At 35.1% G+C, this 25,714-nt stretch overlaps 1 protein-coding gene across 2 annotated transcripts in view; it reads right to left on the reverse strand.

Moving 5' to 3' along the window:
* Positions 1–13,351: 13,351 nt before the first annotated feature.
* CDK13 (cyclin dependent kinase 13) overlaps positions 13,352–25,714 on the reverse strand; it is a 122,596-nt gene continuing 110,233 nt past the window's right edge. The window contains exons 12-14 of one of the 2 annotated variants that reach the window (XM_065938553.1): positions 20,382–20,587; positions 16,893–17,162; positions 13,352–16,322 (exon numbers count right to left, since the gene is read on the reverse strand). In XM_065938553.1, the coding sequence (XP_065794625.1) occupies positions 15,472–16,322; positions 16,893–17,162; positions 20,382–20,587 (1,327 nt within the window). In that variant the 3' untranslated portion in view covers positions 13,352–15,471. Of the gene's footprint in view, positions 16,323–16,892; positions 17,343–20,381; positions 20,588–25,714 lie in introns of both variants that reach the window. The other variant, XM_065938552.1, reaches the window with a different exon arrangement.

Raw genomic sequence — 25,714 nt, forward strand, 5'->3', positions numbered from 1 at the left:
AAAAATGTAAGCAGGCTTGCTCTACCAGATAAAGAAACTTGTAAAACAAATGACTGATTGGTGTACTCTGAGAGTAAAGAGACTAAAGAAACAAAAATGGAGAACTCGGAAACAATCCACACACATATAAAAACTTGATACTTGGTTGAGATAGCACTACAAATCAGTGGGGGAAAGGACAGATAATAAGTAGTAATAGGTCAGTTTTTTGTGATTATGAAAATTATAAACCCCAATTAATGCAACTGAAACTTAAGTCAGAATAGAATGCAATGAGAAAGCTCTTTGTAAGACTGTCAGAAGGACTTGAGAAATGCAAATATGTTTATAGAGTTGTTTTTTTTTTTTAAGGTCAGAGAATATATAGCAGTTACCAAAACATCTAGGTTAAATATACTTTAAGTGTTTACTCAGAAGGACAAAGACTATTCCTGTAACATTCTTAGATTTGTATTTAATATTGTCCTCCAAGTATTGTTAACTATCAACAGAGTATAGAAAAGAAAACTCTAATTTGTGCATAAAATTTATGTTTATTTACTTAGCATTGTGATAGTAGATTGGATTTGCTCATGAACTTTGTATAATAACCTGCTGGCCATGACCTCCTTTTTATACTTAAATCCAACAATCCAAAAAAAGAATTATATACCATGAACAAGTGGGACTTCAGGTGTGCAAGGCTAGGTCAACATTCAAAAATCAATTAAGGTAGTCCATCATATCAACAGACTAAAAAAGAAAAAAAAAAATATATTATCAATACATGTAGGAAAAGAATTTGACAAAATCTAGCACCCATTCATGATAAAAACTCTCAGCAAACTAGGAACAGACCTTCCTTAACTTGATAGAGAACATCTACAAAAACCTACAGCTAATATCATACTGAATGGTGAGAAACTAAATGCTTTTCCACCAAGATCAGGAACAAGGCAAGGATGTCCCCTTTAACACTGCTTTTGACATCTTAAGACATCTTTCACATATATAAAGCGGGGGAGGGACAAAGATTATAGATTGAGAAGGAAGAAATATTTTCAGATGACATGAGTATCTACATAGAAAATCACCAAAAACAAAACAAAAATCCTGGAAGCAGGATTAAGCAGTTACAGCAGTTTCGGTATACAAAGTTAATACACAAAGTCAATTGCTTTCTAATATATGCCAGTAATGAACAATTTAAATTTGAAACTTAAAACCCAATATCAAACAAAAACAAACAATAAAAAAAAAAAAACCTTAGGTATAAATCTTAAAACATCCACAACATCTATACAAGGACAACTAATAAACTGGTGAAAGCAATTTTTAAAAAAATAAGTGGAAATATTCCATGTACATGGACAGAAGACTCAATATTGTCAACATATCAGTTCCTCCCTACTTGCTTTGTAGATTCAACACAATTTCAATTAAAACTGCAGAAAGTTATTTTATGGATATTGACAAATTTATTCTAAAGGTTTATTGTAAAGGCAGAAGACCCAAAATAGCTGATGTAGCATTGAGAAGAACATAGTGGCATGACTGACACAGCCAGCCCTCGACTTACTAGAAAGCTTCAGTAACCAAGCGATGTGGTGATGGTGAAAGAATAAGCAGCTAGTCAATGGAACAGAAAACAGAGACCAGAAATAGACCCCACAATATAGTCAACTGATCTTTGACAAAGGATCAAGGCAATTCAATGGGGAAAGGATAGTCTTCAACAAATGGTGTTGGAATGGAACAACTGGGAATCCACATTTTTTAAAAAAGTGAATCTGGACATAGACCTTACTTACACCTTTCACAGACTAAACTCAAAATGAATAATAACCTAAATGTAAAATGCAAACCTATAGAGAAGATAAATAGAAAATTTAGGTGATCTTCAGTTTAGCCATGACTTTTTTAGATACATAGCTAAACACATGATCCATAAAAGAAAAACAAGTTGGACTTCATTAAAACAAAATTTCTGCTATCCAAAAGATGTTGAATGAAAGGATGAGTCACAAATGGGGAGAAAATATTTGCAAAACAATGAAATACCATTGTTACAATGATTAAATCCAATGGCAAAAATCCAAAACACTGCCGACACCAAATGCTGGCTGGATGTGGAGCAGCATGAACTTTGATTGCTAGTGGGAATGCAAGATGGTAGGGCCAATTTGGAAGACAGTTGGCAATTTCTTAGAAAACTAAACATACCCTTAGCAAACAGTCCAGCAATTCAATGAGTCAAAACTTATGTCCACACAAAAACTAGCACACCAATGTTTACAACAGCTTTATTCAGAAAAGTCCTTCAATAGGTAAATGGATAAACAAACTGGTACATCCACACAATGGATTGTTATTTGGCAATAAAATGAAACCTGAGTTATCAAGTCACAAAAAGTCATGGAAGGCCCTTGAAAGTGTAACACTTAAGTGAAAGAAGCCAATCTGAAAAGGCTACATACTATATAATGCCAATATGTTGTCACATGTTGGAAAAGGCGAAACTAGGGAGACAGTAAAAAGATCAGATTGCCAGGAGTTGGGAGAGGTGGATTAAGTGGAAGGAGGAATGAACACATAGAGCATGGGATTTTTAGACCTTTGAAACTATCCTGTTACTGTAATGGTGGATACATGTTGTTATACATTTGCCCAGACCCATAGAATGGACAACACAAAGAATCTACTCTGATTTTAGTTAATAAAGTGTCAATAATGGTTCATCAATTGTAATAAATGTACCACTAATGCAAGATGTCAATAATAGAGGAAACTGCAAGTGGGAGGGGGATAAGAGGGTGTGGGGGAACTCTTTGTATTTCCTGCTCATTTTTCTGTAAACACAAACTAAAAAAAAAAATAAAATCTGTTGATTTTTAAAGATCTGTTTTACTCCGGCTTCTGTGTGGAAAACAGACTAGAAGACTAACAGACTGAAATGATTCCCAACAACCATTTAGTAAACTACTGAAATAGGCAGGGTTAGAGATGGCCCTGATAGCAGAGAGCTGGATGGAAATGCACGGTTCCAGGCATAAGAAACTGAGATGATTAATCTCCCAGTTTGTCGCTGTGTTCTCTGTGTTAGTCGCTCAGTCATGTCCGACTCTTTGTGACCCCACGAACTGTAGCCTGCCAGGCTTCTCTGTCCATGGAATTCTCCAGGCAAGAATACTGGAGTGGATTGTCATCCCGTCTCCATAGGAACTTCCCAACCCAGGAATCGAACTCTGGCCTCCTGCCTCACAGGCCGATTCTTTTGTCTCTGTGTAAAGGGAAATGTAATTCCTTCTCTCTAGTTCCTTATGTATAATCTGCATTAAATATTTGTATCAATGTATGCCAGTGCCACAAATTGAACTGTCACTATAAGCCTGTTTACTTTTAAGTATACATCTATAAAAATTCTTCAATACAAGTCATTTTAAAATAGTAAATAAATTGGTCCTCAACTTTTCATATCACCTTCCATTTGGAAAGGTTAGAAAAAAATTTTTTCAATGCCCCGACTCCCTTGCACCCACAGAGTTCTGAATATAAATTAAGGGTTGCCAGTTAGAGGTACTTGCTTAAGATTTAGGAAACAAAAGTGAATCAGAGGCCATCTTCAGTTGGCTTCTGGTTGTCACCAGTGGTTAGGAAGGCTGCAGTTTTTCTGAGATTCCAGTTTTCATTTGCCAGGTTCCTAAGGGTCTGCAGCTCCTTGTTCTAATCTCCCTGGTTCCTAGGTGCAGCTTCCCTTGTCTTCCTGTTGTCTAGACGCTGTTGCTGGTGGTGGTGTCTTACGAGTTCTAACCTGGCTTTAGATGCAGTATCCTTCCTAGTGGACTACTTTCTATATTTTCTTTTCTTTTTTTTTTTTCTATATTTTCAGAGAGCATTCCAGGAGGCCCAACTTAGATCTTGCTCCTTCAGGTTGTCCAGTGTTTTGTTGGTTTTTTTTTTTTTTCTTGGGTTTTGTTTTGTTTTGGCCATATTGCAGAGCATGCAGAACTTCCCAGGGATTAAGCCTGCACCCCCTGCAATGGGAGCAGTCTTCTGAACCAGTAGGGAAGTCCTCCGATGGTTTTATAAAAACTTAAATGTTTGTATTAAACCCTTCCCACTTAATAATGATTAATGAATTTTGTTTTATGCCTTTGATCCTGATTGGTTAAATATATAATCCATACGCTTTACCCTCTGAGCCACCAGGGAAGCCCAAATCTTAGTTGTGGCATGTAGGATCTAGTTCCTTTATCAGGGATCAAACTTAGGTCCCATATAATCCATAGAGCTTTTAAAATGTAAAATTTAGCTGTTATCTGGAAATCCCTCTGTTTTTGGAATGAGAAATGGGAAGAAAAAACACAGGGATGTCCTATGAGGGTGAGGTTGTTAGGGCTTCCCTCTGGCTCAGCTGGTAAAGAATCTACCTGCTATGTGGGAGACTTGGGTTCGATCCCTGGGTTGGGAAGATCCCCTGGAGAAGGGAAAGGCTACCCACTCCAGTATTCTGGCCTGGAGAATTTCATTAACCGTATGGTCCATGGGGTCGCAAAGAGTCAGACACGACTGAGCGACTTTCACTTTGAGTTTGATAGCTCAGTTGATAAAGAATCCACCTACAATGCAGGAGACCCCAGTTTGAATCCTGGGTTGGGAAGATCCCCTGGAGAAGGGACAGGCTACCCATTCCAGTATTCTGGCCTGGAGAATCCCATGGACTGTGTAGTCCTTGGGGTCACAAAGGGTTGGACACAACTCAGCGATTTTCACCCACTTCATTACATCAGTGTACAACATCAGTGAATGCCTGGGCCACATACACTAACCAAATGCTGCTAGGTCACTAACTTTGAGACACTTAAGAAATAAAGTAATCTAAATAAATAAGAAAGTAACTAACATCAAAGCCTCTAGCTTATGAGGCTAGAATAATAGAAGACTTCAAGGAAACTGTCAAGAGTTCTGTTTTTTCTTTTTTTTAGGTGAGCATATTGTCTAGGATAAATGCATTTGGTTGGGTTTTATGACTCCAGCCCTCAAATTTCATTTTCTTTTTTACTTTATAATTAGGGTTAACTTTCATCATAAAGTATCAACATGCTTTTGGTTTTACCAGGTGACTCTTATGCATATCTGTAATTTGATAATGCAAAAGCAACACTGAAGTAAATATTGCATATTACCTTTCCCTTTAATCTTTAAAGTTGTTATTAATCCTTTGAAAGTCATAATCCCTAATCCCTCAAGATTCAGCTACCAGAGAGAAGGGGCAAGAGGAGGAAACTGCTCTTGCCATCTCTTTCCTAGCTCTTATTACATGTGAGAGCAGCTCAGAAATCAGTCACTTTTTAAGGATGTACTAACTTAATGCCCAGTACAGAAGTGCAGTGTTGCCAGATTTTCCCATTTTTTAAACAACTTGCAACTGGCAGAAATCTGGACTTTTTAACACAAACCCTCCCAGTTTTAAACTAATTTTTTAAATGTTTAAGCACTGAGTCAAACAAAACCACCTATAAGCTGAATTCCAACCCTGGATCACCAGTTCATTTGAACCTTTGTTCTGAGTGATGAACAGGAAAATGTACACATTTTCAGTAAATGCTTTTTATATACTTGTTAGACCAGGGATCTGTGTGTGTGTTGGGTGGGCCGGGGGTGGGGGTGGGGGGGAGTTATTTTTTAAATTGGGATTATAATCAATTGAGTAACTGTCATAAATATTCCCATAATATGTAGATATAAAGGAATTCTCATTGTTGGTTAACATTCTACGTATTAGGGCCATTTTGAAATTCAACAGTTTATTGGGAATGAATGATTGTGATTTTTTTAAATTAATTAACACCATGACATGAGCCTACAGAATAAGGGATGAGATTCCTGTAGAAGGATATGGTTGTATTACAAATCTTGAATTTAAAGCAGTGACAGATTTCTTCTCAAACTTTGGCACGCAGAGGAAAGACTACATGAGAACAAAGCAAGAATGCTGTCTTGGCAGCTCCAGCAAATAAATGAATGAAATACCGAAAATCTGAGTAGAGCAGAGGAAAAGTATTACCTGATCATGTGGAGAAACAAGAGAATGAAAAGAAGTAGAGAATTATGCTGTACTTTGTCAAAGATACCCTTGATTTTAAGATACCCCATTATTTTCAGTAACACTAAAAAAGGGAAAACCTACCAATTAAAGTCTGACATACCCTAGTGGCATATATAAGACATCCTCATTTCACAGATATTATGAAAATGTTATGTTTTTAGAACTGATGAACCATTTAATTGCAGTGTAATTGTTGGGTAGCCTTAAGGGCCCACGTGAGGTTAGTATCATGAAGTAAAGTGAAACTAGTGGTCATGGTTGAGTTTTTTTCTAGCAATGTCCAGCTGCACAGGTGCAGACATAGAGTGGATTTAAACATTGTGGAGACTGAGTTTGAACAGTTTTGGCTTTTTCATGTGAATACAGGAAAGCAAGAGGGTGACAAGGCAGTTGAAGATGTGTATTAGTGAGTGAGTGATTTTCATAAGAAAGGCAGTTGGAGTCAGTAGTGGAGGAAGTGGGCTGCAAACTTGTGGGAGGGGTTCGAAGAGGAGTATAGAGAGTGCTTGAATTGAGACTTGTAGGGGTACCTTTACTGGTAGCCACAAAGTCGAGAGGATGACTAGGACAGGAGTGGCTGAGATGAGGGGGAAGATAAGATCAACAGCAATGGCAGAGAAAGAAGCTAAGACTTGAAGGATCATCCACATGGATATCGAAATCAAGGTAGAAATAGGAGTGACAATGAAACAGAAAATCTTCAAAGAATGGTGAGGTATAAAGGGTCAGGTATGGTGGGGAGGGTGAAAGGGGAAGAACAACTCAGAGGTCAGTGTAACTGCAGCTGGGAGGCAAAAGTGGAGCAGTCTGCTGACACAAACATCAAAGCTCCATAGTTCTAAGGAGCAACAAGAACATTCTGAAAGTGAAAATGAGCATCAAAAAGGACACTTAATTAAACTCGAAGCCCGGTCATCCAAGGGAGAAAGAACAGCCATCACTTGCGAAGGCTACAGGGCAATCAGTTCCCCCAGGGAAGAGCTGGATTTCAATCAAGCAAGAAGGCTGAGGGAACACCACTACACTGAGGATGGAATTCCACGCTCAAAGCTGTTTGCCTTTTAGCATCCAGTGTTGGTGTTGAGGGCCCAGTCTGATTCTGCTTCTTTTACAAACAATCTGTTATTTTCTCAATATAAATAAATGTGAAGTTCTAATAAAATTTAAAATTCTGAGATATTACTTTCATGTTTTCAAGTATGACTCATCATATACTGTGCTTTGCATTTCGTGGACTTTTAATAGAAGATTCATGTCTTTTTCAACTCTGGAACATTTTTTTCTATTTCTCTCCATTTTCCCTATTCTCTACTTTTGGAACTGCTACCAGATGAATAGTGGGATATCTAGATTTAGTCTCCATTTCTCAATTTTCCTTTTAAACTTTAGTAGTGAATTTTAAAGAAGGTCGTTTTCAACTCACTCAGTTGATATTCTGGGCTCACTAATTTGATCTTCAATTGTGGATACTCTATTTTACAGCCCATACATTTTGTTTACGATCATGTTTTTAACATCCAAGAACACTGATTCTTATTTTTGTCAGCCTTTTTAAAAAACAATTAAATACAGGTGACTCTCCAACATTGCTTCAATCCTGGTCTAAGGCAGTCATGGTAATTCATCTTTTGAGCAACCTTTTGATAAGAGACAGTCTATAACAACTCTTATATAACTCCTGAAATTCTTCATTCAAGGAATATGTTTATGTCTTTTAAATACTTAAAGCTGAGAAGAAAAGTCTGTATACTCTACAAATCAACAGAAGGTTCAAAATACAAATTTCTAACAAAAAAACAGTTTTAGCAAAAGATTAAAAACAATGACAGCAAGGTAGCATTAAAAAAAAAAAAGTACAAGCAGACCAATTAACTGGACCTTGTAGCATTCAAAATGTTTTAGAAGCTTGAATAAATGGAATAAAGTTTAAGTAGTTATGAACATGTATGTGTTGAATATACAGTGCTGAATATAGCACTGAACATATAAAGCAAAAAGCATTAGACATATAAGGAAAATACATTATAGCAGTATAAGAATTTATTTTACATTTCTCTTTGAGAAATAAGATGTTGAGAATCTCACGTGTTTAATGATATTAATTCTTATGCAACAAACTGTACCAAATGACATACTTTCTAAAGAAATATTTACAATATTTGCTCACTTAGCAGGCTAAAAAGATATCCTTAATAACCTCCCCAATGCAGACTACATATACTGACTATATGTAATATTAGAAAATGCTGTTAACTATATATATATATATATATATATATATATATATCTCCAATGACCTGGAAATTGAAATGCATTCTTCAGAATAATCCTTGGATCAAAAAAGTAATCACATTTGCAGCTATCAAATATTAAGAAAACAATGAAAGCACAACATTCTTAACCTATGGGATGGAAGTAAAGAAATAATCAGGGAATTTGTACAATTAAAATTTTTTCCTTTTTTTAGAATTGGAATGAAGACAAACAAATGGTCAATTATTCAACTGAAGAGGTAGTAATAAATAAGGGAATTAGAAAGCAATCAAAGTCACAATGCTAAAATAAATGAAAAGGTAAATGATGAGATTTTTATTCCCTGGTGCTGAGAGGACAGAAATGGAATGGGGCAAATCCTAACTAGTCTAACAAGGAAAGAGAAAAAACAAAGGAAATGGAATAATAAACAATGTTTTTAAAACACTGAGATTATTAAGTGCAACTATATGCTAAAAGAATTTTAAATAGAAGATGGACTGTATAATGAATTCCAGAAAAAAGAAAATTACCAATGTCTACCCAAGAAATAGAACCCTGAAAAGATGAAGGACACATGAGGGAATAGAGATACAGTGAAACAATTACCTTCAAGAAAAAAGTCAGGTGTTTCTGGATATAAATAAAAGAGCATCAACTTAAAAAAAAATCATTTTCAGTATACACAAACCTTTCTAAATCAAATAAAACATGAGTTTCTAGTTTATTCTGTAACACTATCAGAACCTATTAATTAAAACCAGACCTACCTCTCATAATAAATACAGGGTTAGTCAACAGAAAACAGCAGTATTTCCAGTGAATGGCTCAGTATAAGATTCTACCAAGTGGCCTGTCATCAACAGATCAAAGGAGAAAATATTTTACAATGAAAAAGCATTAAAAAAATGAACATCTGATCCTGATAAATGGGTTTCATAAATATTAACATATTTTATTTCTAATCTATAGTTTAAATTATACATGAGTAAAATACTAAAAATTATACATGAGTAAAATCAGAAATAAGAATGCCCATTAACATACTCAATCAACTAGAAAAAATTAATGTGGTTTCTTTTTTTTTTTTAATGACTGCTTTCCTATAAAAGCAGGTGGCTTCCCAGTTAGTGCTAGTGGTAAAGAATCTGCCTGCCAATGCAAGAGATGCAGGTTTGATTCCTGGGTTGGGAAGGTCTCCTGGAGCAGGAAATGGCAACTTCCTTCAGTATCCCTGCCTGGAAAATTTCATGGATGGAGGAGCCTTGCAGGCTAACAGTCCATGGGGCTGCAAAGAGTCAGATATGACTGAGCATAGCACATACAAGCACACTAGCTTAAAATACATTGTTCCTAACAGTGGAAGAGCCCATTTCTAGAAGCAATAACAAATTTCAGAAACTCAAAAAACCAACATGTCAGAACCATAGTAAACGTTCAGCAATTTGAGGAACATGCGAAGAGCAAACAAACAAACAACCCTAGTTTAAACAACTGATATGTTTCCAGTTAAAATCCTAAAAGGATGCCTGATGAAAGAGAGCCAAGTGATTCTGAAAGGAACAAGAAAAAATCGGCAGAAATAGACAAGAAAGCTTTGGGAAAAGGAACAATTAAATGATCTTCTGTCTCAAAACAAATACTGTTTCCTGCTATATGTGCTACACAGTTTATGAAGAAAAAATACAAAGGTACTTCTATCAGAAAAGAAAGATCAGGGGTGGAACATAGCTGAAAGCTCAGAAAACAGACCCAAATAAGACAGATGATATTTTAAAACTAGGGATAGGATGAAACTGTTTAACAAATTAGTACAGCCATTCAGATAAAGTATAAAGTCAGACCCTTTACCTCACAAGATTTAACAATTTAACAAAAACAGTTTAGAATTAAGTGTAAAAGCAGAAAGCCAGAGAGTAAAATAAAATTGTGTAAAAAGTAAAATAACCTTGGACTAGGGTAAACTTACCTAAGAAGAAACCAAAAGGAAAAGATGAATAAACTTGACTACATATAATAAATTTTTCTTTATCAAAATACATCACACAGTATTTTTAAGGTTACAGTTTACAAAGGGCAACCCTCTTTATATAAAAAGTTCTTCCAAGCTACCGGGAGAAATGCCTAATAACTAAACATATGAATAGTTAATAAAAGACACCTGGCTAGCATGAATTTGAATTTCACTAGTAATCAAAGAAATACAAATGAAAATGACTTCTCACCTGTCAAACTGGCAATGATTCAAAAATTTTAAATACCCAGCATAGCTAAATGAAAAAGGAAAGTAATAGGAATGTAAAACTTGCAAACCTTTCCTGAGGGCAATGTGGACATAGCAACAGTTTAGATGTGTACAATTCACACCAGCAACTCCAAGGAAATTATGTACATTTGTATGCTTCTACTTAGGTTCATTTCCCTCACACTGTTATTTGTAACAGAAAAGTTAGAAATATTTTGTGTCTAGCAATGAGGAATTGTTAAGTTATGGTTATTCTATAAAGTAGTAATTTATAATCACTAAAAAGAGAGCAGACTTGAATTACTGACAAAGATGAATTTTCACAAAATATTCAATGAAAACTAGTTACAAAGCTATGGGAAGTATAATCCCATTGTTTTAAAAGATATCCATCAAAGGTAAAATATTAATAGTGGTCATGTCTGTATGTGTTCCTACATTTTTGAATATGTAAATATATAAGAAGGAAAAAAAATAAGGGTTCCAGGTTTAAAGTACGGTCTGTAAAACATGACACAACGGTTGTAACAAGTGGTATATTCCTCACACCAGATGAGCTTATTTCTGAGTCTACTCTGTGTATGAGGCAAGAAGAAAACAAGGATAAAAATAGCCTGGATTTTTAGGGCAGTTTATTTACAGACTATCAAATACAGTCTTTTTTCTTTTGTTAAACAAATGGCTTATAATAAACACATTTGATTTAGGAGTTACGAGACTTTACTAAAAATTCTTGCAAAAAAAACCACACCTTGACAACAAATTAACTGTGAAAAAAATATAAAGTGATTCACTACAGAGCCTCATTTTCAATGTGGCATTTTCAATTAGAAAATTCTTTTTTAATGGGACATTTGATATGGTGAAAGGAATAAGACCCACAAAATGTTCTTCTACATAATTCAAAGAGCAAGTTCTTTCCAATATGATCAAAATTTTGTTTTCCCCACCTTCAACTGGATCCCCGACAGCTTTTCTCTTAATAGCTCTTATTTTTAATTACACTAAGAACAGTTTAAGAATTACAAACATGAAAGAATTTAAAAGCAATGTTTGCAGGCCTGCTGATACCGATCTTCCTCCTACAAACAGAAAATAAGTTTAAAGATTCAGTCTTACTATCTAATTAGTCTTACTATCTAGTTAGGTAACTATTGTCTTAAAAAAGAAAAGGAGGAACTTCCCTTCTAAAGACTATCCATATGTGAAAAAAAACTGTCTCTATAGGCTCCTAAGTTTTCGAAAATTTTATTTGCCTATTTTTTCTGAGGTCTTTTTTTAAGTTGACTTCTAAAAGTCATGTTAAAACTAGTTGTTCGGTATTTTAAATGTAATTATTTTAACAAAAGTATTTTAACAGTTAATTTTCTCATTTAGAAGCATTTACTACAGAATTTAGATATAGCTAAGAACAACCCTGGTAATCCATCTAAATCTCATTTTTCTTAGCTGTAAAGAGATGGACCAGATTTTAGCTTTGGGGACATCCTATTCAGACTTTAAAATATCAAAATCATTAACCTAGGGAATCACTGAATCTTTATTCAAATCTCATATTTCAGCTTTACCTAAAAAGAAAGGCAGGGGCCAGGTAAGGGAGCCTAGGGAGAAAAATCATCTAAAATTGGATGAAGTTCATACCAAATACAAAAAAACCTTAACTCAGAAATACCAGAAAGATTAGTTTGGAAGCATTTAGGCCATTTATCTTCTGTTTTTCTTAAGAAATCTTGATACTTCTTACCAGTTGAGCTGCAAACTAGTCAGACCCAATTTAATTTTTGCTTTCATCACTGAATTTCCAATTGTTCTATTTTTCCAGAACTTTGTCTCTATTTGAATTTGACTTCAAAATTTTACATAGACACATTTTTCTTACTTTTTCTACTTATGTGTAATTTAGATACAGCTGAAGAGTTGCAAATACTACTTCGATTTTTAAATATTCCTGCTCACTATCAGTCCACTGGGAAGTATTACTTAAAGCCTTTCATGTTGATTGATGTACCCCAAGTACTAGAATAGTACCTGGCACTTGACAGGTAGGCACTGAATATTTACAGAGTTAAGCTCTGAGTCATAGCTAAAGCCCTATCCTAATTCACATTCCACAAACTATTAATCAATAAACCCTTAACATGAGTCTTTTAAAATTTCATGGATGACTGGGACTCTCCAAAAAATAATGGATTGAAGACTTGGGAAACATACTGAGTTACATGCAAAAAAAGCTGCTCTATCAAGAAATACATAAGGAAATTTCACTTGGGAAATAATAAATATTTTCTTCTTTTAATAGGTCAATTTTTTGTATTTTCATCTCATTTGCAGTCTGACTTACCTGTTTCTTCCCAAAAATATTTTATGCTCCTTCAATTTCACTCAAGAATACTGATTACTGCAGTTATAGCATACAGAATTATTGATTTCATAGCCCTGCTCTTTTCATTAATCCAAATTTACTGAAGTATTAGATGATACGGAAGAAAGCATTAAGATTTTTACCATATTTCATCAATTTTAAGAAGCCTTCTTCCATATAACAACATCTCCGAACTTGGGAACTGTTTTAGCCTTGAGTTGTGTTTAATTGGCAACATTTTTCCTAACTAGTGTATCTTACAATCAATGCTGTCTTAGGGTAGTATCAGGAGCTGTAGTTCAAATTTTCGACCTCAAGCAACAATTTCCTTGTCCTCCCAGCCACTCTCCCAATATAAATATATAACTGAAATGTTAGGAAAAACTATCCAAACACAATTCAATTTTATATAAAATATTTAATTTTTAAAACACAGGCTATTCATGTCACATAAATATCTTCAATTTTAGGTTAGCTGCTATGATCAGCAGAATTATCAAGTGTGACTATTAAGAATAACTTAGATACTGTCACTTATAGGAAAGTCTAAAGCTCTAAGACTCACCATATTAAAATTCCAGATACTTGAATACTGTAGCTATTTTGCTAAATTTCAAAATATTTCTTCACTTCCTGCAATGTAGTTTTAGTATAAGTTGTTAGTATTCAATATTCAAATAAAAGCATAATAATTTTCTTTCATTCACTTCTCAACAACAAAAAAATTCCATCAAAAGATAAAATGGTCAACTGACATCAACTCATTTTATAGCAGTAAAATGGTAAATTATTCACTTTAAGATAATCCTATTGTCACCAAACTATAATGCTTTCCATATACTGTTTTGAAATGAACGTTCACAAGTCAGATAGAGGGCACAAGATTAAAAGACTGACTTTGGAACTGGAGCAATATTCATTCAATAACAGTTGTTCCAATTTAAGATTTCAATCAAAAAATAAGTTACCAGGAGAACGATTTAAACAAAATGGTTAATTGGCATTTAGTGCTAATGAAAACACTGGTTATTCACCTTTGGTTCCTTTCTAGGATTACTATAACGGTACTATAATGGTATATGTGTTTGAGTGTGCACAAGGAGACTTGACACCATTACAGTTTAAATAAGGGTTAGTCCATCATTCTAAAGTGAACTAAAATAGTTACTCTAGGTGTGGCAGACGTTGTAGTAAACCTTACAGAAAGTGAGAGAGAGAATAAGAGGGGTTTTTGCACTACTTTTTCTTTTTACCTCAGTAAATTCAATCTAGGCAATGTTTCTAGTTAACCAGTAAAGTGAACGGAGTTAACTTTGTGTTAAATGGCAATTATATAATTTAAACAGTGCTGTTTGCCACCCCTCCCCCCATGAACTTTAACTGAATTATGCAAATTGTTATTAAGCCTTGTTTCTTTGCTACTGCCCGCCAATTACCCATGACAAAAGGAAATAGGGACAATGTGGCAGCCTGAAAGAAAACAATACTCTAAAATGCTCATTTAGCTGTTACTTTCCACCACTGAAATGACAGAACTTTTTAGAACTAACAGAAGGTGCTGATGGGAGCTGGACTTTTATTCTCTGCTCTCACTCCCCTGTCAAGAGGTGGTGGTGTTGGAAGGTAACACAGCCCAAAGAAAGGGAGAAAGTGTGACAGGTAGAGGGAATGGACCTAGAGGAACTGAACAGGCAGCCCCTGGACACTTGAGAGCTCTCTCTCTGCCTCTTCAGTACAATACATTGATTCCCTTTAGAAGACAGATGGGTGTAAAGGTTAACTACTTTTTCAGACCTTAAGCTTACCTGTTAAGGCACTTACTTACCCTCCCCACCCCACCCATATTTTTTCATATAAAACCCACTATTTCATTTGAATGCATTTTGCTAGGCTATGATAATCTGCAAAATAAAACAAAAATAACGTTGACCATTTTTTTTTATATAAAACTGTTGCATCAAGAGAAAGGTTGTGTTTTATTTTCTGAAATGAGCACAAAGTACACCTTTCACAATAACACTGAAAGCAGGTGCAAAGACTGACAGTGACCTTTGACTAAAGGTAGCTTTGTAAAAAGAAAAATACCAAATAAATCAGTGCCCTTTCTGATTGTTGTAAAACTGGAGGGGGGAGGGACTGGGTGGTTGTTACATAAAAGTTGGTCCAAACTTACAAAAAAGCACAAATGTGCATAGTTCAGAAGATCTGCAAGAGGGTCATAAAAGACTTTTTATGTCCCTAATATTAGCATCCACTTAAAACTGCAAGAATACAAAATAAAATCGTTAACTAGAATTTGTGAAGATGTACAATCAATAGATCTAGGTTTTAGAACAGCATGAATTTAAGCAAAGGTGGTTTTTTTTGTCTTTTTTTTTAACTATTGTATGCAAGACCCTTTTCCACATAAAAATAAAGCTGTTGTTGAATTAATATTATTCAAGTCTCTTGGATTGCTGCTTTAAATTGCAGCTAGAAAAGTCTTTCCAGATAAAAATGATGTGCCTGAGGAAAAACAGATACTCAGTATGGTAACCCTCTGCCTCGACCTCTGCCAGCTGATGTGCTAATGTGTCCCCTGTATCCTTGTGAATACCCAGGTCCTTGCGCAGGAGAAGTCCAGGTCTGTCCGTGCATGAGGCCATGGCCACCTGGGTTTTCCTGTAAGCCACCACCATAGTTATAGTTGTGCATCTTTGCTGGCAAAGGATGAGTACTCTCTGGCCCTGTGGAAGGGTCACTGCTGTTTGCCAGCACTGCAATGGGGCCATGGCTATATTCAAATCTATGGTCCTTGTCTCCACTAAACAACATGGGACCTGTATTGAGGTAAATGTCTCCGTATCCAGCTACCGAACTGGGAAATGACTCGGAAAAGGCAGAAGGCTGAGGTGGACCACTAGAATGAGATGAAGTAGTACTGTAGTTATCCAAGGACTGAATATCTGAGTTTCCCATGAAGCTACGTCGTTCCAGTGGTGGAGCAGAGGCGCTTCCAAGACCGTCATTGCTAACGTAAGGAGCAGAAGAGAAAGAAGAGGATCCAAAACTGTCCTTGTAGTCTGAAGAAGGTACATAAGTATCTCCTGCTTGGTAATCAATACCACTTTCTCTTTTGGGGTCATCCTGGGGCTGATGCTGAGCAAGGAGCTGTAACAGGGCTGCTTTTACTCCGGCATGAGGGTCAGTTAACGAAGAACTAGCGGTGGGTACGTGCTGGTTTTCTGTCCGGTAATCTAGATCTTCTTCAGTGACTGGCGGTGGTTCCGGAGGTTCAGGAGGTCGCTGATCGGGAGGCAGAATACGAGGCCGGTCCGGTTCTGGTGTGAGCTCCAATAGCCTCATATCTTGGTGCTGGATCAGGTCATCTTGCCCTAAGTGAAACAAAGCGAAAAAGAGAGTTGAAAGTTACCATGGAAAACAAACTTTTCAAAACACTCAATGTTTCCTAAATGACATAAGAAGTTCCATCCCTGGCAAAAAAACAACCAACCAACCAAAAACTCAAACAAAAACCACCCAAAAGTCAAATGAAAAATTAAAAGGTATATATAAGTACTAACATTGCCTGCTACCATTTGAGTTTATGGTGACAGAAAAATTGTTTGTATTTGACTTTTAGAAGTCATCTCAAATGTACCTATCTATGGCTTGAACAAAAGCTACTATATATGTAAAGCTTCTGCTTTGGTCAATCATCTAGTTATAACTGGAGTGAAAGATTACTTTTTTAGCACAGATTACAAGAGTGAGTTCTACTACCCACAGACAAAGAATCAATTCCTAGCAGTATACAGACTAAGAAACCAACCTATAACCAGTAACCTGAGTATTTTCAGGACATCAGCTAGCAAAGCTAAACAATACACACTACAGATAATCATCAACGGCAAGAAAAGCGACTGAGAGCAGCCGGGTCCACGGTCTGCTGTCTGCACACTCACCCGACGCCGGCGTGCTAGGTTCTGGAGGCCGGAGCTGTAATGGTGCTTCATGTCCCGACCCATTTTCCCTCTCTTCCAGCAGCACGTCTTTCTGCTTTGAATGCTGAGCCTTTATTAACTGAGTCAACAGAACCGCAAATGCGCTCTGCACAGCCGCCTGGGCCGCATCAGGCTCCACTTTAGGCTGCATGTTCTGAGAAGAAGGCTGAATTCCTCCCAATGGTTTCGAAGACTCCTGTTGTGGTGTTGATGGATCTGTCTGTTTTTCACCTGTTGCCAAAATTCCAGCAGGAAGGTTTATTTTATTTAGCTGCTGCTGAGTCTCAGAGTTTACCTTAATATTCAACACTTGGACAAAATCAGCCATATTAACACTTGTTTTAGACTGTAGTAGGTTTAGCAGAATTGCCAGTTCACTGTGGTTTAACTGCTGTCCAGGGCCTGTTTTTACTAAAGACAAAATTTGTATTGGTTAGAATTGCCATAATTCATAGCTCCCCCTCCCCACAAAATGCCTCTGTATTACCATATTAAAATGTACATGTGTGGGACAGTGTTTAAGAAATATTGTGAAAAGGGAATCTTATTCTAGTTCAATTTCATGTACATTTAAGATGTTAAATGCACGTAAGTTAAAACAAAAAAGAAAAAGAACTGCAGCCCATTTTGAATAAATTATCTTTACGGGTAAATACTTCAAACGGAAAATCAAGACCAGCATTAGAAGCCCATACTATAGACATGACCAGGAATCGCACCTGTGAATGGGCACTGGTGATGATGACAGCTACAATTTCAGGTTACTCTCTGAGCATATCCTTTATTCCTCACAACAACCGTATAAGGCATGCTTAATTACTGGCCCCACTTTTAAAAAAAAAAAAAACAAAAAACTGAAGAAGAAACTGACATCCAGAGAGACTAAATAACTTGCTTAAGGTCACAAACTCCTTAAGTGGCAGAAATGAGATTTGAACCCAGATATTCTGATTCCAGAGTCTGAACTTTTAACCATTTTCTATACTGCTCGTCTAAAATAATGTTTCTTTTTTAAGAACCTAATCTTTGCAGTAAATTCAAACTGGATTTTATAGACTGACTGATATGTCTTTTATTCAAATTGCTTTTATTTAAAGTTAAGCCCTCACTTAACTTTAAAATTAGGAACTTCTACAGAAGCATGAGTGTCATGTACATATATGTGTGTGTGCTTAGTCACTCGGTCGTGTCCAAGTTTTTGCAACCCTTTGGACTGTTGCCCACTGGTTTCCTCTGTCCATAGGATTTTTCAGGCAAGAACACTGGAGTGAGCTGCCACTTCTGACTCCAGGGGATCTTCCCTACCTAGGGATCAAACCCGTTATCTCCTGCGTCTCCTGCATTGCAGGCAGATTCTTTACCCACTAACACATGAGGGAAGGCCATTTACATATAACATGGCATTAACTCATCACCTATAAAACAGGTTGTCTTTCTTTTTCTAATTTTCTATTTAGACTTGTGATGGTTTATATAGGTTCTTATGCAGCAAACTTACCTGAGTCATACGTAACACAAGGCACTGTATGTAATACTACACACATTAAGTGATAATACAGATACTGATAAGCAATTTCTATAACCACAGATGACAGACTAATAGAATTCTAAGGTGGAAAAGTGATGATTAATTCTATTTTTAATGTATTCTATTTACATATTTTAGATATTCATTATTTCTTAGTATTTTTTTAGATTAATTGAAAACAAATTCTTGAGAGTGCTTATGATCTGCAGGTATTTGTAAGGAATTGTGCTTATTTGCTACCCCGTAAGAGCCAGTTTTCCTCATTTTCCTTTTCATTTCTCTATTAGCAGATGCAGTCTCAATGTGAGCTCAGAGTACACTTTAATTATGGTGTCTCATCTACAGAAGGGACATTTTTAGTTCATGACACTTACTGATGATGTAAAAAAAATGGAGCTAAGAAGATTCATTCCTATTTCAAAAAACTAGAATAACAGTGACAGTTTGAATAGAGAAGAAAGAGAAGAAGAAAAAAATGAAACTCTACCATTAACAGAGTTATAAACATGTAGAGCTAAGAAATAATATAAAATGAGCCCAGATTTCATTTTTAATCAGCTAAAATAGAGTGCAATAACTATCTTCTATTCCACTAGGCTTGCCAGTGGAATAAGGACATCAGTTCCATGAAGAGAAGTAGAAATAAAGACCTGGTATTTTTCTTAAGGAATATGACAACTGTTACCTGGGACAAGTGACACCATCCAAATTACTTATAATCATCTCAAAGCTTTTTTCACTAGTAGATGGTATATAAAACAAGTGACACAAACACAAACCAAGAAAACTTCTGTTGCTTCTCTTTTGTCTTTCTCCAAGTTTTACTGTTTTAAACATGAAAAGTTATATTGAACTTGATATAGATAGCCCTCACTTTGTACAACAAAAGTGTTTTCTCCTAAGCTACGAATATCAAGTATTTTCATTTACAAGGGGAATTCACTATTTCAAGAAACTCTAAAGAATACAAGTAATTAATTTTCATTTTTAAAGTAACATTAACACTTTATGTAGTCTGACCAAGGTCAGTCAAGTCTAAGCTTATAGATTATAAGAGAAAGTATTAAAGGTAATCTTCCTCAAGCTCTCTCAGCTAGTCTACTCTAAATTATACTTAACCACCAAAAGTTCAATCTGATCCACAGATCTGTTTTAATCAACCAACTCATCGGTCAATATTTACTCATCTCTTAATAAGTTTAGGGCTATTTTTCATGTTTAATAAAATACCACACACACATGTATTTATTTCTTATCATATCTGTCTTCATAAAAAAATTAAAGTGAAAGTTTTCTGGATTCTTCAGGCAAAATGAGGGAGTGGATTCTATTTTTTTTTTTAATTGAAAACACTTCTAATAACACTGAAGATATTGGTTTCTCAAAAAAGCTTACTCTTGTAACAGACTGAATCAGAGGAAAAATTTAAGTTTCCTCAAAATACCCTTCTTTATTCAAACCATTTTGGACATAATGTCAGATTTCAGTCTTTGAGATTCTGTAATAGAGTGGGAAATATTTTAAAAGTGATCTGAGGACATTATAAAAGGTATGAAAGAGTTTTTAGTATGATTTCTGGCTGTTTTCTTATATCTTTTGTCCTCCTCAGGAGCATCCACAGACACTGAATGCAGAGCCTCAAAAAACAGTGTTAGTAAAAGATCTACTGACTCTTGCACCAAGGGAAAAAGTACAGAAATCTGACCAATCACTAATCATATATAATTTGATACAGTTTATAAATTAATCTTACCTTGAGAGTGCTTAATATTATGTTGCTATAGCAGTGAAACATCTGTACTAGCACAACCAAATAATAAGGAAATGTCAAATTCAGTGCTCATCTTTTATCCACAAGAGCTTTAACACTACAGCACTATAGTTAATGGCAACCACAAACCAGCCCACGAAGCGTTACTGACCAGGTGCTGCACTCGAGCTGCCCTGAGACTTCAGCTGTGAAGCCGGCAGCACGCTCTGAGGCGTGCTGGCTCTGCTGTCGTCCATGCCCAGAGACAAGTCCTTTCTGGGGGCTTTAACCGTGGAGACGTCATCCGTCATGCCCATCTGCTTCTGTCGTCTCCGCTTTTTACTCCATAATTCATGACAATCTTGCCATAATGGAAGGCTGGGGGAGAAAAGTATTAAATTGTTTGTCTACAGCATCTCTTAACAACAACAACAAAATGCTAACACTTAGCGTTTGCTAATATACAGCACCAAGGCTGCCACCCCGGTTCCCCTGCGAGTTTTCCTGAAGATTTCACACGCAGGTCTCATAAACTCCTCCAACACAAATCATCCCCGTGTCTGTACAGGTCTCACCTATACAGACAAGCTGTTGTTCTGTGGCTTCTGTATAATCAGTGAATAATAACTCATTAAAACTATGAATGAAGAGTAAATGTTCATAAAAGCAGGTTACTATTATCTTTGGTGCGATCTCTTAAAGCCAATTCTCACACTGTACATTATACACTGAATAGGATGTGAAAAAAAGGTGAAAAATATGCCACTTGCAGAAAATAGACACAGAATTAATAAGTAGCAGAGGCTAGGACATAGCGTTTGTGAAAAACTTTCTAGTACAAGCTTTTTACTTTTTGATATCCTCTTATTTGCTTCTATAATCAAATGCTCTAGAATTAAACTGATGCTAAAGAGGAGTTTCAAAAACAGATTGTAATCCAGGCTTATCACTGATACTTATCATTGAAAGTTTTGAATAACTAGCAACTATCAAAGTTATCCACAATTCTGAAACAATTTTTTGTGTAATTTCACAGAATTCACAACACTGAAGAATAACTCTTGCTTAAGAAAGACATAAATATTTGATTTATAAATATTTTCTTCTTACCCTAATAAAAAATCCAATGGGAAGTTACTATGATATCTATTTTAAAGATAAGAAAATTGAGGCTTGGAAAGGTTAATAAACTTGCCCAGAATATCTATAAATCCCCTCAAGCAGCCCCAACCTAGTCTTCAACCTGGGTAAGTTTACCTCTAGGGATACAAGAAGATTTTCTGATGGAGTATACCTGAAATTGTTCTAAAAGTTCCATATCCATGTGTCCGCTCTCCTAAAACTGATCTTTGAGAAGGGCCTGCATGTTCAGAAAGTTCTTTCACACATCCTCTTTCACAGTTTTATCTCATGTTATAAAATAAAGGCATATGCAACAATATTGTCGAATCTTAGCAATATTAAATTTTTTTTAAAAGTCATTCCCAAAAGATTACAAACAGCATGACACTTTCATAAAATTAAAAGCAACTAAAATCGTAAAATATAACATTTTATGAGTACATTTAGATGGCAACAAAAAGTATATACAAAAGAAAACAGGGATGATGGTTACCTCCAGTGGAGGAAGGCAAGGGGGATAGGTCATGGGCGGAGAGGATACGATATGAGTAACGTAAGTTATTGTCAAGGTTCGAGCTTTTATTCAGTAAGTTCATGGCTGCTTATTAACATCATTGAAAATAACTAAGTGACTAAAAGAATAAGAGAGAGCCATGCATGGACCAATGATGAGTGACACAAGAATTATGATTAAACCAAGTCTATGCACCTGAGGTCCAAAAACAAAACAAAGGCATACCTCTCAGTCATCTTACTATGATGCATTGCCTCAGCGTGTAAAAACCTCCTGGAGTAACAAACAAAGGGACAATTTGAAATATTGATACTGGGAAGCTTTAAGGCATCATAAACCTGCCAAAGACTTTCCTTTCTGTATCTGTGTGTGTGTGTGTGTCTGTGTGTGTGTCTACACACGTGTGTTATAAGGTATGTAACCTCAGCCACTGTCGGGGCTATTCAGACATACTGCAGTACTGTCCTAAGGAGGCTGGGGTGACTTTATTTTTTCCATGCTGATGTTCAGAGAATCCACTGCTCTTGTGGGAGAGTCCCATGAGAATAAAGCAAAGAAACCCACTAAAAAGGGATTTTATTCCCTTCCACAATTTAAAGGTAAGAGACTTGTTATGGATGATCTCATCACTAGGAAAGATAAACATTACCCAACAAACAGTAATAGGTTAGTGATGCTATTAGATGTACTGGGAATGTTTCCAGGACAACCAAATTTTTAATGTGCTCTTTTCTAAACATTCAAATACAGGCTCAGGCACTTACTGTGTCTCATAGGCAAGTAACTTGACCTCTGTGCCTCACTTTCCTTATCTTTAAAAACGGAGTTAACAAGACAATCTACCTTGTGGAGCAGAAGTAAATGCATGTTAACATACTAAGCACCTGGCCAGTGCCTTTCACACAGCAAGCATTACATTCATACTTCATCATTCAGAAAGGTAGTTTGAAAGTATTTTGTATTTAATCATATCACAACATATTTATTCCATTTACAGCTGATCATATTTATCTTATGAATTGTTTAAAGCCTTTTACTGGCTTTTAAGGAAAAATAACATTATAGACTAGCTGCTAGCCTAATCCACTTTTTAGCAAAGTGCACTATTTCATTAAATACATTAAAAAGTTTGACAGGATATCTAGTAAAATTAATGAAATTTATTTTTAATATCATACTCATTTGATTATTCCTAAAAAACTGTTAATAAGAGTTTAATACATATGCCATTTCCCAAAGGAATACCAATGCCTTTCTTTATAGTTCTCACCTTCACATTTTACAATTTTAACTACCATTACATAAGAAAATAATAAAGAGATATGTTATACTATGTGTATCGCCTTTTATTTAAATATCACATCAATATCATCAAAATTTCAACCCGACTGCTTTAGTGATGTAACTAACAAAGATAAATCCCATAATTTATTACTGGTTGAACAGAATTTTCACCAAAATGTGTACTAACATGTTTATTTTTAATGGAAAAATATAGTCCAATGTGTTCTGATAAAAATTAAATCAATTTAGGTTATGTGTTTGACAGTATGAACAGAGTTTCCTACAAGGTTATGTGGCAAATATTTTCCATAAATCAAATGGGATGCATCTACAGTTTCAAGATTCTGACAAAAGCATATATTTTTAATATGTAATAAGAAATGCAATTTAACAAATGCATTAATTGGTTAAGTAGCACTGAAATTACATGTTGACTTCCTAAGTGCAAATAAAAGAAAAAGTAACAAGTATAAGAAGTCATATAATAAATATTGGTAAAGTTCTTTGGTTTATTCTCTCAAAATTTGAAAAAAGTAAATGATTAATGACTGGTTAAGCAATCTTTTGCAAGTCATGTGGTTTCTAATTCTTTGCTGTCAAGAAAATTAGAGAAAGAACCTTAAGTTGACATCTGAAAGGTCATTAAAATAATTTTTGATGACAGAGCACTGTGATCTTCAGGACATAATATCTAAGAAGTTCAAAAAACTCAGTGATTTAACTATGACAAAACTCCATCCAGTCTCAAATGCTTATTTTAAAATGGTACTTAGAAAATTTTTAAAATTACCATTAATGTGGAACTACATCTCATTCTAGAATACTGTAACATTAATTAACAGATATGCAAATCACTTGAAAAAAATCTCAATTCTATTTCATTAAGGTTGTATCTCTGATAAAATCTATTATTTTTTTTAACTAAAATATGCACTACTGATTAATTAAGAAGAAAAAGCTTTGAAGTCAGAGGAAATTTTTAAATTAAATTCCCACTCATATATATATATACTTATTTTAAAGAAGTATAACAGGGTAATCAATAAAATATTTTCAAGCATAAGTATATGCTACATTAAAAACCTGCAAAAGCAATGTAAGTTCATACATACACACACAAAAACCCAATGATGTTCAATTGTTGAAAAGTCTGTTCATACATTTCTAAGTGAATACTGACTAATATCAAATCCTAAGGTATTTTGATTCCACTAGATACATTTACAAGATAACTGCTGTATTTAAAAGTGTCTACAATTACACACTCAAAGTTGTATCTTTTGCAACTATTTAAACCTTTGATTTTAAAAGTTTAGATGGCAGTTTAAAATGTGCTCAATCCAGTTTTACCAGCATTTTTGTGTGTGTGGACCACTTAAACCAAGATAACAATTCAGTACTACCAATAATGGGAGAAAAATTACATTACATTCCTCTTGATGTGATATAGCAAGAAATACATATCATCACCCTAAGTAGTATTCTTGCTAAAAAAAAAACAAAATACACTCCAATTACTGGTTACACTAGTTCTGATCATGAGGAAGTAATTAAAGCCAGACTGTAGAATGCTTTACAAAATAGCTAGCTTATCAAAAATGTCAATGTCATAAAAGTCTTCCCTGGAGACTGAAGAGACATGACAACTAAATGAAATGTGTGAGCTTGGAATAAATTCTTCACTCAAAAAACCAAACCAAAACAAAACAAACAAAAAACAGAGTATAAAGGCAATTATTGGGCCAACTAGATAAATTTGAATATAAACTATTAGATATTTAAATGTTAAATTTCCTGTGTTTCATAATGATATTGTAGTTATACAGAATAAACTCCTAGTTCTTATACATAACATGGTGAAAGTGAAATGTTATTTCCATAATAATCAAATAGTTTGGGGAAAAAGATACAGAGTGCTAAATATGTCCAAATATCAGTTAAGTGTTGAATCTAGATGAAGGATATATGAATGCTTATTGTATTATTATATTTTCTGTATAGAGTTGAAAATTTTCAAAATCAAAAGTTAAAAGGGTTGTACTAAAGCCAAAATTTCAAGACTGCTGACATATACTATAAGCAAAAAAAAAAAAAAAAATCCATGAAACAATTCAACAGTGAGTGATTCAGGTTCCTCAGCATGTCAGATGATAGATCCTTTCTGTCTTTCAAAACATCTCACAAAGGCTATTCATATACAGTTCAATAAAAAGTAAAGCCAAGTATGATGGATCTCACAGAACTGTAGTAAGACCAGTTTCATTAATTAAGCAGAAGAGTCAGGATTTGAACACCAAAGCCCATGTTTGTTCATTCACAATATGCTAACTGTTATTACATAGACACACTTTTGTTATAGGAACAGGTTTGCTTTCATGACACTCATCATTTTCAAAATTACTAACAAAATCTCTACAAACTTTCCAGGTTCTATCAAGGAGAATGAGATGGACTGCTTTATCCCCTTCCCCAAATCAATCCTAGAGAAATTACAGGAACCACAAAGGAGTGAAAGAGTCAAGAACTCAGCCATTCTGACTCCCAAACTCTACGCATTTCCTGCCTCCCAACCCCCACAACAGACA

This window comes from Muntiacus reevesi, chromosome 6 (assembly GCF_963930625.1).
Source record: "Muntiacus reevesi chromosome 6, mMunRee1.1, whole genome shotgun sequence".
NCBI classification, from domain to species: domain Eukaryota; kingdom Metazoa; phylum Chordata; class Mammalia; order Artiodactyla; family Cervidae; genus Muntiacus; species Muntiacus reevesi.